The sequence below is a fragment of the Achroia grisella genome, unplaced genomic scaffold, assembly GCF_030625045.1.
Source record: "Achroia grisella isolate CSIRO2021 unplaced genomic scaffold, CSIRO_AGI_Agris_v1 utg4142, whole genome shotgun sequence".
In the NCBI taxonomy this organism is placed as follows: Eukaryota; Metazoa; Arthropoda; class Insecta; order Lepidoptera; family Pyralidae; genus Achroia; species Achroia grisella.
Window position 1 is genome coordinate 516,444 of NW_026712849.1, and position 16,679 is coordinate 533,122.

General features: G+C 36.6%; 2 protein-coding genes across 3 annotated transcripts; both read left to right on the plus strand.

The window, feature by feature from the left end:
- Window positions 1–11,278: 11,278 nt before the first annotated feature.
- On the plus strand, window positions 11,279–12,751 carry LOC131844840 (uncharacterized). Of its 2 annotated transcripts, none has more exons than XM_059193818.1 (2): window positions 11,279–11,695; window positions 12,663–12,751. In XM_059193818.1, the coding sequence occupies exons 1-2, from the start codon at window positions 11,354–11,356 to the stop codon at window positions 12,717–12,719; spliced, it is 399 nt and encodes a 132-aa protein (XP_059049801.1). In that variant the 5' UTR covers window positions 11,279–11,353; the 3' UTR covers window positions 12,720–12,751. The 2 variants fall into 2 exon arrangements, with proteins under 2 accessions (XP_059049801.1, XP_059049802.1); XM_059193819.1 differs by lacking the exon at window positions 12,663–12,751 and adding an exon at window positions 11,823–12,180.
- A 1,268-nt stretch (window positions 12,752–14,019) lies between these two features.
- LOC131844849 (uncharacterized) lies at window positions 14,020–16,333 on the plus strand. Its single transcript, XM_059193831.1, has 2 exons — window positions 14,020–14,617; window positions 15,732–16,333. The coding sequence occupies exons 1-2, from the start codon at window positions 14,581–14,583 to the stop codon at window positions 16,331–16,333; spliced, it is 639 nt and encodes a 212-aa protein (XP_059049814.1). The 5' UTR covers window positions 14,020–14,580.
- The last annotated feature ends 346 nt before the right edge of the window (window positions 16,334–16,679 follow it).

A 16,679-nucleotide genomic window follows, 5' to 3' on the forward strand; every position in this document is an offset into this window, starting at 1 on the left:
AAAACCATATTAAAATCATCAAATCGTTAATTTTTAGTAACTAAACAAGTTAAATTTTTTCAACTTGTTGATGTAGCTAACATTTTTCAAATAAAAAAAATTACAATAAAATTGGTATAATATATACCATACGTTTCAAAACTACCTACTAGATTAGATATAGATTAGATTAGACATAGACACGTCCGACTTATAATATCGTTGTTTTCATTAGTTATCTATCTGATACATTTTTATTATACACTTTACTCGCCCCGGTTTCGTCCGGGTGTACATGTATTATATATATAAACCTTCCTCTTAAATTCCTCTATCTATTAAAAAAATCTTCAAAATCCGTTGCTTTAAGCAAATATTTAAGTAAAGATTTAAGCAAATATAGGGACGGACAGACAGCGACAACAACTTTGTTTTATACTATGTAGTGATACTAGCTAACTCGCGCAGTTTCGTCTGCATCACACTTACTTGACATTCATTATCATAATTCTAATTTACATAATATCTTTATAAATATTACTATCTGTGCCCATGGTTTCACTGGCGTTAAATTTCAATAAAAAACATAGCCATGTGTTATTATTATGCATAAGCTATAATACTGTAAAGTTTCATCAAAATCCGTTCAGTAGTTTTTGCGTGAAAGAATAACAAACATCCGTCTATACATACTCACTTTCGCTTTTATAATATTAGTAAGATACATCGTTGTAACAGCTCTTTTATTTTTAATTAATTTTTTAAACTAAATTAAAAGTTTAATTTAATTTAATTTAATTATTAAATTAAACACTAACTACACTATATTAATTGAAACATCACCGCGATACAAAATCATTTCTAACTTCCGAACCGAACAATTACTTATGTAAAGTTATTCATAATTACCCAGTAAAAATTACACGCCATGTTTATCAATTATTCAAATTAAATACAATATATATATTTCTAAACAAACGTTACTGTTATTAAACAGATATTAGCATTTCTATGAGTTATTGAAATAGCTACTGTGCTTTTAATTTTTATTGATGCTAATTATAAACAGTTGCTCGAATTAATACGTGAATTGATTGTGGAACAATGAAATCCACAGAGTCGTTTAGATTTTTCTTTGTATAATTTGTACGTTTGTTGCAGGGTATCTCTGTCCCACCTAATTTAACCAGAATTTATAGCCTAAGTAGACAAAGCAGTGAAATTGCATAGTATAGAGACATGATATCTTAGTCTTATACTTGATTATCATTACATAGTATAATATAAAGTCGCTGGCTCTGTCTGTCCGTCTCTATGAATACCTAAATCTTTAAAACTACGCAATGGATTATGAAGCGTTTTTTTAAATAGATAGAGTCGTAGAGATTCAAGAGGAAGGTTTATATGTATAATACATGTACACCCATGAGAAGTCGGGGCGAGTAGCTAGTTTATATATATAAAAACAAAATCTACTCAAAAGAGCAACACACAAGTTCCTTGCGTATTCTTCTTGTGATGAATCTGCGTTCCGAATGAGTGGTAGAATCAAAAATACAACTGTTCAAAAGTGCTTGTAACGAGTTTATTTGAATAAAGATTATTTCTATTTCTATTTCTTCCGATGAAGAAACCTACGATTGAAACGAGCGTCAAATTTCTATTGCACTGAGTCTACTCAACAGTGTCGTTAACCGATTTCCAGAGGTAGACACATTTATCTGTAATTTGTTGATTTTTTGCAGTATGGCTTTACTTAACTAATCTTTATTGTCTATAGGCTGAAGGTCCATTCTTATTTGCGTTTTATTTATTTAGTCTATTTTCTTTTCTTTTTCGCTTTGCTTGCTCCGCGAAAATATGTGTTTTGACTTCCCACACTTTATCAATTAAATAGGATTTATTTCACGCAAGATCTTAAGACTTTGGACCTTACAACTTGTACGTAATTGTTTGTATACGCTTATATATAACTTGTATATGTCGTATCTGACCAGGATATAACGCGCAAATGCGCGTGCGCACCGTCAAGGCCGCCCGTACTTCCTCGCACTCCTGCGCACCAACGGCTCACGTGTATTCAATAAACAAAACCATAAAATTAACGCGAACGACCGTACACTTATTAACTATTAATATTTGTTTCCATATTGTGTTTTTTAATAAACTTAATAGCATTGTATTGGTTGCTTAGTTTTTTTAATATTTGAGACTTTAGAAAAACACGTATTAAAAAATAATAATTTAATAACAGACGCAATCAACTTTTAGCATATATATTTTCATATCTATAACTTATTAAAATATTTAGGAACAAAGTACAAATCGTTTTAAAAGGATGATCATCGATTCGTCTAGTTTGTCAGATTTTTATAGGCAGAGGTAATCAGGTGTGACCTAATTCCGTAATAACAAGCAGATATCCCACCTGACGGTAAGTGGTAACCAGGCGTCGATTACCACTTACCATTAGATACGTTAACCATACCTGTACCACCGCACTGCATTCAGGAGGGCTATAATGACATTTTCCATTTGACAAATTTTTTGTTTTCACTTATGACTAGGCGTGTGTCATTTCACTTTTTAAAATTATATTTTTAAAACCACAGATTTTATTTTCCAAAACACGACTAATATTTATGCATTTTCACTTCAATTTATTTATTTACTGGAACATGAGTACATTGTCTTATGATTGTAATAGTTTCAAACATGTTTTTCAAACCGTTTCCGGCTTATAAAAAATTACAATGATATTAATATTACATTACTATTATTTTAACAATTATTATTATTATTCTTGTAGTACTTCTTTTATGGATTTAAAAGAAGGTAATACTCACCTACACGGGCCTTAGCCAAGTGTGGGAGAGGTTGTGCTGGGTGAAGATATTGTTGAGGAGGTTAAGAATTTTCGGGTTATGCGACAGGTATTTAATATTGTGGCTTTCTGTAGGAGATATGTTTTGGATGGATGAATATTTAATGTTTGCAGACTATTTTGAAGTGTTTTGGGTACAATACCCGTAGAAGAAAGTACAATAGGTACAGTATGTACAGTATCAGCTCGCCATTGTGTTCTTACCTCTATTGCAACTATTATTATAATTATTATTATTTCCAGTAATGTCATTTAAATAATCATTTGTGGAATTATAACATTTACTTAATAATTCTTTAAATAATTTTATTTTATTTTTTTATTGCTCAAATTCCTACAATTTATTTTCTGGATGATGATTGAAATTTTTTTCAATAACTCCATATCTTTGCTTCATAATAAGATCCGCCATTTTGTAATGACAATTAATTATTACAAAATGGCGCTAAAGAACCCAGGAAGGACGCGGAAATGCGCAAGCTCACGGCGTGAGCGCGCTCTTTCTCTCTTCTTGCTGTCTTCCGTGGGCCCTCAAGATGAGGTATGGGTCTCGAGCATATGCTCATTACCCGAGCATACTGCTGGGGTAGACCACCTCAGCATCGTTCTTTGTCATCTTAGTGGTGAAGTCGGCTAGCGCCATTTAGTTGGCTGAAGTACTGGTGGAGCATTGTGAGGAAAGTCGCTTGACGGACCAGCTAATCTGTCGCGAAAGACGTGCTCTTTCTTCTTCTTTTTGGACACACATAAATGGACATTCTTCCCCACCTGAAAGCCGATTCGCGCGTGATTTAGGTTATTTGGGCTATTGAACCAATATTTGGAACCTTCCACTAAGCTACAAATACAACACCAATAAATCAGGACCAACTAAAGTTGGTAGCAAACAAATTAAGCGAAAGTTATCTGTTCTTATCATAAATTAGTTGGACGGATCGGTTCTGAAAAATGCCTATAATTTATTGCCACCGGCACCCAACATTGGTCCTTACGCGGTAACAATAAAGGCGAGAGTTAACGTTCTAGTAAGAAGTCGACTGATTGCCCTCACTTCGATCTCAGTTCGATACGGATAATATTTTCTGCCATTGCTTAAGTAATAAACGGAAGGACATCTTACTAAATTTTATTATATCAACTAGCTTTTGCACGCGGCTTCGCTCGCGTTAATTTATCCCCTTAGGGGTGGAATTTATCAAAATCCTTTCTCAGATAATGCCTACGTCATAGTAGCTTTATGCATGCAAACTCAGCCCGATCGGTTTAAAATTGACAAAGTTTCATACAAACTTTCATCCCCTATTTTATCCCCTTGGGGGTAGAATTAATCGAAATCTTTTCTTAGCCGGAACAAACAAACAGACAGAGATTTAGAGATTTGGTGTACATACATCAAAATAATTTTTTTTTAATATTCATATGCATATAGTAAGTAAGTAGTAGTTTTTCGTCTTTATATTCATATGCATATAGTAAAAAAACGGTTATTTCAATATTACAAACATACACTCCAATTTTATTTACATGTATAGATATAATTGAATATACAATATCCTGAAAATATTTTAATAAAAACTAAAACTAAATCTTCCATAATCAAACCCGCTACCTCCCACGTCATGCGCTACAACCGCGCCTGGTAGCGAAATGCTGTGACCGATTGCGTCTGATTACGCATGCCAGGCACGTCTCTCGCGGAGAAATTACGCCCTATCCTGGATCGGGCCAGGATTCGGTCAATCGATGCCTCTCAGAGGAATAGATATCTGCAGCTCCAGCGCGGATGCTGCCGCTGATGTTTTCTAATTAAATTTTCTGCACGTATAATCAGCAAGCAGTCATTAAGGCACACGCGTGTCTGCAATAAGTAATATTAAATGTTTAATTTAAAATGTGTTAAGTAATGTATAATATACATGCAGTGTACCGCGGCGATGCTTTCGTGAATACGATTATAAATCCTGCTAATATTATAAATGCGAAAGTTTGTGAGTATGGATGGATGGATGTCTACAATAAGTAATATATTTAATCTATACATATATATAAAATTGGAATGTCTGTTTGTAATACTGAAATAACCGTTTTTTACTACATGCATATTAATATAGAATAGAATAGAATAGAATAGAAAATCATTTATTCAAATAAACTTACATTGAAGCACTTTTGAATAGTCATCACATTTTTTTTAATCTACCGCTCGTTCGGAAAGCTGTCTCATCACAAGAAGAACGAGCAAGAAACTTGCGTGTTGCTCTTTTAAATAATTTTATTATTACTTTACATTTTTAAGTTTAAGTGTGTGAATACAAACTACCAATTAGCACTAATTCTATTAAATACTCAAATTGAAAAAATATTGAATATATAACCAACTGGTTAAACAATTAATAAGAGGAAATCAGTCATAGTGATTAGAGCAGACCAGTCCCTACAAGCAGCACCCGTTCACGAGTATGACGGATGAGCCAGCCATCACTGCGCTAGACCATATTTTAGGGAGCCCAATGACCCGGCCCACCACGCCGCCACAAGTCTGGACATTTTAGTGAGCATGACTACTCAAAACACTAGACCACGTCAAAGCTACTTACATATAAATACCTACACCAAAATTACAATTTTTGTCTGTCTATCTGTTTGTTCCGGCTAATCTCTGAAATGGCTGGACCGATTTTGACGGGACTTTTTTTGGCAGGTAGCTGAATTAATAAGGAGTAACTTAGGCTACTTTTATTTCTATAAGAGATGACCTACCTGAATAACTGAATGAACTATCCCACGGTAACACAATACTTTCCTTTATGATCAATTCATAGAAATAAAAATCAATAGTAGCTATTAATATAAATCTTATATATATAGCGTTTTGGATTCATGTAGATATAAATATGGTATCGACACGGCAAATCCTCATTACATAGTATAAAACAAAGTCGCTCTCACTGTCTGTCTCTGTGTATGCTTAAATCTTTAAAACTACGCAACGGATTTTGAAGCAGTTTTTTTAATAGATAGAGTGTTTCAAGAGGAAGGTTTATATGTATAATATATGTATATTCGGGCAAAGTCGTAGCGAGTAGCTAGTTATAGAATAATTAAACTAATTAATAACTGATTATGAATGTCACGTGCCAGTTGTATGTGATAATACATTCTATTAACACTTGTAGATATCACAATTGAATACAAATAAACTTAGTTTAAATAATAATAATAATACCTCAGGACAATTCACACAGCGTCATCTAGACCCAAGTTAAGCTAGCTAAAGCTTGTGTTATGGGTACTAGATACCTGATACAAATACATAGTTTTTTTTTCGTAAATACTTACATATTATACATAGAAAACACCCAGACCGATACAAACAATCATACTCATGAATACAAATGTTTGTGCCGTACGAGGAATCGAACCCGCGACCATCGGACGTAAAGCGGTGTGCTAAACCGCTAGACCACCGAGGTCGTCAAATACTTTTGAATATTCATCTTATTAATCGATCCCCCGTCCAATTCAAATGGGGATCGAAATTACGATGGCCTGAGCCGAGGTTCGAACCCCTAGCGGTGCTCTCAGACTAAAGTCGTATCCGTCAGGCGGGAGTTGGCCTTCAGCCGCTCCATAAGTCCTTCCGCGGGTTTCTCTCAAACTCCATCTGCACTCGCCCTCTATCGTCCGGTGAAGCTGTACAGTTCAAAATCAACTTGCAAAGAATAATGGGTATGAACCTCAGATACTATTTATCTAACTAAATTAATGTATGTAACTTTAAATATTTAATAGGACGGTTTTGATGATCCAGCTGTTTAGTACACCGTCCTACTTCCGAGCGTCACGGGTTCGATTCCTTGCACAACGCACACATTTGTATTCATGGGCATGATTGTTTGTTTTGGTCTGGATATTTTAAATGTATAGTTTGTATGTATTAATAATACTGAAATACCGTCCTGATCATCTGGATGAATGGCGGTCTTCCACAGTGCGGTTTTCTAGAAACTTTTTGCCACGCACAACCACATTGTGGAATCTCCTCCTTCTTTAATGGTATTTCCGAACCGATACGATATTGAAACCTTCAACAAAAGAGCTTATTCCTTTTTAAACGGCCGAGAACGTGCTTGCAATTCCCCTGGTGTTGCGGGTGCTCATGGGCGGCGGTAATCACTTACCATCAGGTGAGCCGCATGCACGTTTGTCCCCTGTGTTATAAAAAAAACTTTTTTTTTTACATATTTATAGATGTTGTCCAGTACCCTTAGCACAAGCTCTGCTTAACATGAGACTAGATACTGTGTAAATTATCACCATTATATTAATACCTGAATTAATAACCCTTGTGCCCCATTTTTAGGAAACTGCGCGATTGGAGGTGTATGAAATTTCGCACACTTATCATTACATAGTACAAAATAAAGTCGCTGTCGCTGTCAAAGATTTAAACATATATAGGGACACCTATATATGTTTAAATCTTTAAAACTACGCAACGGATTTTAAAAAGTTTTTTTAATAGATCGAGTGATTCTAGAGGAATGATTATATATATAATACACGTATACCCGGGCGACCAATAAAAGTCCCGGCGTGTGTGTTATATATATATATATATATATATATGACTGGCTGTACACTCGACTTCGTCCTCGTGGAATTTAACTTTATTGTTCTAAATTAAAGGTAGCCTATGTTAATCCTTATTACATCACCTACCTACAAATAAAAGTCCCGTCTAAATCGGTTCAGCCATTTCACAGATTTGCCGGAACAAACAGACAGACAGACAGAGAGACAAAAATTGTAAAAAATATTATTTTGGTGTATGTACCGCATTTATATTCATGTAGTAAAAAACGGTTATTTCAATATTACAAACTTATGACACTCCAATTTTGGTAATATGTATAGATGTTGTGTAATTTCAATATTACCAACTATTTTTACGTTAATACAATTATTCGTAATACCAGGTGCAATAAATTGTACTTGACAGACAGAATGCATGGGGTGAAGTGAAACACTAGTCTTGCCACTGTCACTATATATCATTATGCACAGACATACATCAGACAAGCCCGCCATACCAATTTCGCGTTCTACTTATGGGATTGAGATGTAAAGATAAAATATATATTAAAAAAAATTAGTATCCTGATATATTATACATCATGTATTTCTATTCTTGATACCCTCGGTGGTGTAGCGGTGTAGCTCTTATCTACGATGGTTGCGGGTTTGATTCCTCGCGCGGTACAAACTTTCTATTCTTATCTATGTTTATTTGTATTGGTTTGGGTGTTCGTAGATTCGATTCCTCGCGTACAAACTTTGTGTTCATGTGTATGATTGTTTGTATTGGTCTGGGTGTTTCCTATCTATATAATAATAAAAACATATATTTATGTATTTAAAGCTGTTATTTACCCATAACAAAAGCTCTTAGCTTGGGACTAGATGGCTAGAGTGTATATTGTCCTAAAAAAATCTATAGCATCGAAAGAAATCGAACCCGCGACTACAAGCTTGGGTTTAGCTGGATGGAAATAGAAATAGAATTAATCTTAATTCAAATAAACTTAATATAAGCACTTTTGAATATTCAAGTTTTTTTATTCTACCGCTCATTCGGAATGCAGACTCATCACAAGAAGAATGAGAAAGAAACTTGTGTGATACTCTTTTAAATAAATATTGATTTAATTAACAACAAGGATTAGGCATGCGACAATCAACATGGAAACCGTTACGCACTTAAATTGAGAACGCAAATTGAGTACAGACTCTGGGATGGACGGGTTGTACATTGTACTTAAAAAATCTATAGCATTGTGAAGAATCGAACCCGCGACTATAAGGCGGTATGCAAAACCGCTAAACCATCGAGGTCCTCTATTATATTGTCCCACAGTACAAGCTGCATATTTTGGGACTGGACAGCGCTGTGATATATTCGAAAATAGCTAAACATTTAAAAATCTAAGTTACTACAAAATTTTGTATAAAACGTCGGCCACTTCCGTCGAGTCAGAAGCATGACGGAAAACTGTATTTTTTTTTTCCCAAAAACCCTCCGTGCGTTAATCGCCACTGGGGTTGGTCCGCCCCTCGTTTCACCCCCGCGCCAGTAACGCAGCTTTATGCAATGTATACGTGCGTGACAATCACACTTTATTGCTAGAGACGTGAAATTGAATGGATTCTGAGTTGTTCTGTAAACCTCAATATGAATATCTTCTTAAACGAATTCTATATCGTAACTTCGTCAAAGTACAGTTTTAAGGCAGTTTAATAATAATAATAATAAATAATCTCAGGACAATTCACACAGCGCCATCTACACCTAAATGAAGCTACCCAAAGCTTATGGGTACTAAACTACTGATACAAATACATAGATATGTTTTTTTTTCGTAAATACATACATATTATAGAAACCAGACCGATACAAACAATCATACTCATGAGTACAAATGCTTGTGTCGTGCGAGGAATCGAACCCGCGACCATCGGAAGTAAGGCGGTGTGATAAACCTCTAGACCACCGTGTGTATATGATAAATACTAGTTAACAAAATTTTGTTTTGTTTCATTTGTATCAGTTGTCTAATACCCATAAATGCACTGACAGTGAAACTGACAACTACTATATATATATATATATATATACCAATTCAAACGGGAAATTACGACGGCCTGAGCCGAGGTTCGAACCCCTAGTGGTGTCCTCAGACTAAAGTCGTATCCGTAAGGCAGGAGTTGGCCTTCAGCCGCTCCATAAGTCCTTCCGCGGGTTTGGAGTGCCATCGGCACTCGCCCCCTAACGTCCGGTGAAGCTGTAAAGGCCAGCTACGGCTAACAGCATTAGAGTAATCCGAAAATATATATATATATGTAAATGAGATGAACATGATTTTCTTGAAAATATTTAATTACATTTCCGGTGTAACCGCATGGAGAATGTAACAGAATAGAACCCCTCGCGGCACGTACGGTCTCCTCGTTACTATATATCTTTTTAAACGTGCGGCGTTATTTTTTTGACAGCCGCTGCTTTCGGATCCGCGGGTTGGTCCCCCTAATAATATTATCTTATTTTATTGCACAGAGAAATGGGAGCGACGCGACCTCGACTATTGTAAAGGTACAAAGCTTCTTTTGAATTTTGTTTATGTTTTCTTTGAAAACTTAGGTATATGGCACTACCTTTGCGGTAATATCCGCATGAAATTTATAGCTGGTCAAGCCATAAACAGCGAGCGCGATGATGTCCCCGGGGAGACCCGGGGGCGCGGGGCGTCGGACAATATAGCTGCGGCCGGCTGCCGGCCGCACTCAGCGACACACTGATTTTTAACGCCGTATCAACCGCACGCGCATCTTTAGTTTATTTTCATAGCGTTCCGTATTATTAATGTCGGGCTAAAGCGTTGTAATATAAAGTTCTAGTAATAAACGCATTGGAGAATCTATAACAGTCCACTCTTTCACTCCCTGACGCCTCCAAATTGGTCCTTCAACCACTACTTGGACGACTGGAATTTTATTGCGACGCAAGCAGCATCTACGGCGCACTGGCTTCTTTCAACGGCGCATTGGCTTCATTCAACTGCGCACTGGCTTCTTTCAACTGCGCACTTCAACGTTGCTGTTTAGTCTTCCGACCAGAATTCTACGGGTCTTACAACGCACTAAGAGAAGAACAAGAAGAGGATTACTTATATGGATAGTGCATAAAGACCGTGAGATCGTTCCATTATCTTATCTTTACACATCCATCCTCATATCATCTTCACTTTAACTTCTCCATTATCATAATCATTCCATCATAATTACCATTCATATAATTATCATTTTCATTACAAACCATAAAAGGTTATTGCCATTTACTTCATTAGTTATTTGCAGTCATAGTATATATATGCGTGATTCCATAGTGTACTGCGTAGTACTGCATAATAATGCGTAGATAGTGATTGATTAGCAAATCTTATTATTATTTTAATCACACACAGTCATTTAACGAATTAATCACAATCAATATCATATTCATAACCATAATACGTGGCATTCTTTCATAAAATCATAACGTAATTAATAACATTATAACCTTAAAACAAATAATTGATCTTGCAACTTGTAAATAGTAGAAATGCAATTAATAACATTAGTCTGCGTTTAGTTGCTTCACTAATAACCAATAAGTATACAATATTTCTATTACTGTGTATTAATTTTTGTTTTTTTTTTTTTCCTAGGTCGTTCGGTAGTTCGACTTTGTACTACTGTTTTTTAAAACTGCGAAGCGTGGTGCAGAAACATTAAACAGATTAGTATCGTTTCTATTTGCTACTTTATAAAAATAGTAATTTAAAACAATCACCTATAACAAAATAAAAATAATTATTCTTTTTTATTTCCTTTTATTTGCAATTCAACTTCATCATATAGTATTCATTCAACTCATCTTAATTAACGTTTACAATGTCAGAATCTAAATCAACACAACTAAATCAATTAATTAAAAGACGTGGAACATTTAAAAGTAAACTTACAAATTTTTGCAATTATATTAATATTTTAAAAGAAAGTTCCGCTGTTAGCAATGCAGCTATTCAATTTGAACTGCAATCGCGTATTGATAAAATGGAATTACTATATTCTGACTTTGATAATCTTCAGGGTGAGATCGAGGAACTCGCTGACGATCCTGATCAGAGGTATCAGGAACGAGACGTGTTCGAGAACCAGTATTACTCGGCTGTCGCGACTGCTAAAACCCTGTGCCAGTCATCATCAACTTCGTCACATTCCTCAAATCACGAGGTAAGCTCTCATGATGCTTGTGCGCACAAACACAATAGTTTCGTACGTCTTCCCAAGATACAGCTACCTTTTTACAATGGCAGTTACCAGCATTGGCTTGAATTCCGCGATACCTACATTTCTATAGTTCATTCCAGCACGGTCATTGACGACATAAACAAATTTCATTATCTTCGTGCTTGTTTGCAAGGCAGTGCAGCCCTTGTCATCAAAAGCTTAGATTTTAAGGCTGAGAATTATGCTGCCGCATGGGAATTGTTGTGCAAGAGGTACGATAATAAACGCTTGCTTGTAAACAATCATGTTCACGCCCTTTTCAATGTAAATGCCATCAAAAAAGAGTCTAGTAAAGCCTTGCGTTACATAGTTGATGTCACAAATAAAAATCTTAAAGCTTTGGCTACGCTTGACCAACCTACAGAAAGTTGGGATACTTTAATAATTTATATGATGTCAACTAAATTAGATATTATCACAAATAGGGAATGGGAGGAATACAGAAACAATCGCAACGATCCACCTACTTTAGATATTTTTTTAACCTTTTTAACTAACAGAGCAGATCTTTTGGAGACTTTGGAGGAGGCAAAAAATAACAGAGGTAATTCTGAATCTAATCATATTCATAAATCCAATAGCTTTATAATTTCTTCAGGTAAAAATAAATCATTTTCATGTCCATTATGCTTTTATGAGCACTATTTATTTAATTGTGATGCCTTCAGAAAGCTTCCTGTTGAGACGCGTATTGAAAAGGCTAAGACCTTCAAAATATGCTTAAATTGCCTTCGGCCTGGTCACCACGAATCACGCTGTAAATTGTCACATTGCAAATATTGCAAATCCAAACACAACACGCTTCTTCATCTCGATATTCATAATGAGCCTGTCGCACATGACAGCGTTGTGTTATCTGCTGAACCATCTCAGTCTTTAATTAACACAAACCATATTTTGCTATCCACAGCTATGGTCAAGGTGCTCGACGGCCATGGAAAATCACATGCCGCTAGAGTCTTATTAGACAATGGAAGCACAGGAAACTTTGTCACAAAGGAATTTTGTGCCAAACTCAATCTTCTTACCAACGCTACGAATTCAAGAGTAACAGGCATCAATCATCAGGTATCCACGAGTTCATTGTCATGCTCTCTTACATTGGAGTCTTATTGTGGTGGCTACAGGACGGATATCAATTGTTTCGTTTTACCTAACATCACTGCCTTACTTCCAAATACATATATAGATGTGCATAACTTAGAAATACCGCCTGGGGTTTGCTTAGCCGATCCAAATTTCAACGTGCCGTCATCCATTGATATCCTTGTAGGTGCGGACGTCTTCTGGAATGTGATCGGTACAAATCGTATCCAACTAGGCAAGCACAAGCCAACTCTTTTTGAAACCAAACTCGGTTGGTTGGTTTCTGGTAGCATTTTTCAACCTAGTCCCAAACAACATATATGTATGTTTTCAAACGACCATACCGACTTAACCCGATTTTGGGAACTAGATACAATTACATCAAATTATGAGTTCACTCCAGAAGAACAGGCATGTGAACGTGATTTTATAAATTCTACACAGCGTAACATAGATGGACGGTTTGTAGTTTATATGCCGCTCAGGGAGCCTCCTGACGTTTTAGGCAATTCATATAATGCTGCAAAAAATAGATTTCTTTCCCTTGAGCGTCGCTTAGAAAGAGACGTACATTTGAAACGTCTATATATAGAATTTATAAATGAATATGCCAATCTGGGACATTTGAATGAAGATACATGTAGTAGTAATAAAAACACAATTCAATGCTACTTGCCACATCATGGCGTTCTTAAAACTAGTACAACCACACAACTACGTGTTGTATTCGATGGTTCTGCCCCTACGTCCTCAGGCAAGTCTCTTAATGACATACAACGCGTAGGTCCTACTGTGCAGGACGATTTATTAGCTATATTATTACGCTTTCGACAACATAAATTTGTTGTGTCAGCCGACATTGAAAAAATGTATCGGCAGATATTATTACATGAATCACAACGTCCATTACAAAAAATATTATGGAGGTTCGATCCCTCCCACCCAATTAAATCATATACCCTAAATACACTTACTTACGGCACGGCATCAGCGCCGTTTCTAGCCACTAGATGTCTCACACAATTAGGTCATGAGTCCAGTGATTCTCAAGTAAAACGCGCTATTTGTCATGATTTTTATGTTGACGATTTTTTGTCTGGTCATGATACAATTGAAGGCTGTATATCATTATGTCAAGGTGTTATTGATACACTTAATTCAGCCAAATTTAATTTAAGAAAGTGGCATTCAAATAATTTGTTTATTTTAAATAGTATAAACCAAAATAATGAGATATCTAGTAGCGTAGATCTTAGTGCAAAAGAATGTGCAAAAACATTAGGTATTTATTGGAAGTGTTCAACTGATTATTTATCATTTTCTATTAATATTACACCGCAAGATAAAGTAACAAAGAGATTTATTTTGTCTACAATTTCGCAAGTGTTTGATCCTCTAGGTTTAGTATCACCATGCATTGTTGAAGCAAAAATATTAATGCAAAAATTGTGGATACATAAATGCTCTTGGGATGAAAGGGTCCCAAAAGACATAGAAATTATTTGGTCAGAGTTTATACAGTTTCTACCACAGTTAAATAAACTTGAAATTCCTAGGTGCATTAAAAACGACAAAACAAATAAAACAGAAATACATATATTTACAGATGCTTCGGAGAAGGCATATGGTACATGCATATACGTAAGAAGTATAGCTAGCGATGAATCAATTGATGTCCGTCTTTTGGCTTCCAAAAATAAGATAGCTCCAATTAAAACCACCACCATTCCACGACTTGAACTATGTGGCGCGCTCTTAGGAGCACGACTATTCATGAAGGTAATAACGTCGGTTACTCTTGAATTTAGTCGTAGTGTATTTTGGACTGATTCTACCATCGTCTTAGGCTGGCTCTCTTCTCCACCAAACCATCTTAAACCATTCGTACGTCACCGAGTTTTAGAAATACAAGAAAATTGTCATTATTGGCGGTATGTACCTACCAAATCCAACCCGGCAGATTTAGTGTCTCGAGGTGTTAGAGCAGATTTATTAGGTAATTCCTCGTTGTGGTGGACAGGCCCTGCTTTTTTAAAATTAGATTCCTCTCAATGGCCAACTAATCCAAATAAATACACTTCCAATTTACCAGAAACAATTCAAACATTCCATATTAATAACAAGCTATCAATAAATAATAATAACACCAATTTAATTTCATCACTAATAAATAAATTTTCATCGCTTACAAAATTACAACGTGTACTTGCATTTGTCTTAAGGTTCATTAATAACTGCCATAAAAATGCAAGTAAATTAAACAATAACTTGTCATTATTAGAATTAAATAATGCCACAAATGTTCTATTACGTACAGCTCAGCAGGATTCATTCCCTGAGGAACGTGAGTTACTATTACTCAATAAGCATTTACCCCATAAAAATAGACTTCTGTCATTGACACCGTTTGTTGGTCCTGACTACCTCATCCGCGTGGGTGGCAGGCTTAGTGATTCTCACTACGACTACAACGTCAAACATCCTATCCTTCTATCAGGTAAACATCGCTTATGTGAATTAATATTCGAAATGCTTCATAAAAAACACATGCACTCTGGTCCACAATTACTACTAGCCACCGCCAGACATAATTATTGGCCAATAGGCGGCACTATTTTAGCGAAACGTATAGTTCGTTCATGTGTTAGGTGCAGTAGATTCAGGGGGAAGACTGTCCAGCCCTTGATGGGTAACCTACCAGAAAAACGAGTCCATTTAGAATTTCCCTTCTTAGAAACAGGTGTCGATTATGCTGGACCAATGCTGATAGCTGACCGCAAAGGTAGAGGCTGTAAACTTATAAAATCATATATTTGTGTGTTTGTGTGTCTAGCCACAAAGGCCGTGCATCTGGAGCTTGTTTCTGATTTAACCAAAGAAGCTTTTATTGCAGCACTACACAGGTTTATAGCACGTCGAGGTAAGCCGCAGACGCTGTTCTCGGACAACGGCACGACCTTTGTTGGAACTTTCCATGAGCTCTCCAAACTTCTCACACAATCATCCTTGACTTCGGGTTTAGCTGAAATAGGTATCAACTTTTCATTCATACCTGCCTACACTCCTCACTTCGGTGGTTTATGGGAGTCACTCGTGCGATCCGTAAAACATCATCTTAGGCGCGTTTTGGACATGACTCACTTAAACTATGAAGAAATGGCTACTCTTCTTATTCAAATAGAAGCCATCCTAAATTCTCGCCCCCTCACACCTCTATCTGATAATCCATCCGACTTATATCCCCTTACTCCTGCTCACTTCCTTGTTGGACGATCTCTGATCTGTTTGCCGCATCCTGATATCGTCAATCGCCGAGCTAGCTCTCTTCAGCGTTTCCAACGCATCGAGCTACTCAAGCAACACTTCTGGAGTCGATTTTCTAATGAGTATGTTGTATGGCTCCAACAGAAAACCAAATGGCACCGGTCCTATGGCGAGCTGAAAGAGGGAATGTTCGTCGTTATCAAGGAGAAGACGTCTGCCCCCTTGATGTGACTTCTGGGACGCGTTGTACGTGTCCTGCCTGGAAGAGACGGCGTAGCAAGGGTTGCAGACATCCAAACGAAGAGGGGTGTCATTCGCCGGGCATACAATACCATATGCCCCCTGCCTGTCAAGAGCTTTGAACTTGGCACTTCAACGCGGGGAGTCTATGGTCAAGCCATAAACAGCGAGCGCGATGATGTCCCCGGGGAGACCCGGGGGCGCGGGGCGTCGGACAATATAGCTGCGGCCGGCTGCCGGCCGCACTCAGCGACACACTGATTTTTAACGCCGTATCAACCGCACGCGCATCTTTAGTTTATTTTCATAGCGTTCCGTATTATTAATGTCGGGCTAA

Excerpts from the sequence above, each read along its gene's own strand:
- LOC131844840 (XM_059193818.1), top strand. The coding sequence starts at position 11,354 with ATGTCAGAATCTAAATCAACACAACTAAATCAATTAATTAAAAGACGT. Across the intron at positions 11,696-12,662 it reads CACATTCCTCAAATCACGAG|CTATGGTCAAGGTGCTCGAC; the intron begins GTAAGCTCTCAT and ends TGCTATCCACAG.
- LOC131844849 (XM_059193831.1), top strand. The coding sequence starts at position 14,581 with ATGTGGCGCGCTCTTAGGAGCACGACTATTCATGAAG. Across the intron at positions 14,618-15,731 it reads GAGCACGACTATTCATGAAG|CACTACACAGGTTTATAGCA; the intron begins GTAATAACGTCG and ends CTTTTATTGCAG.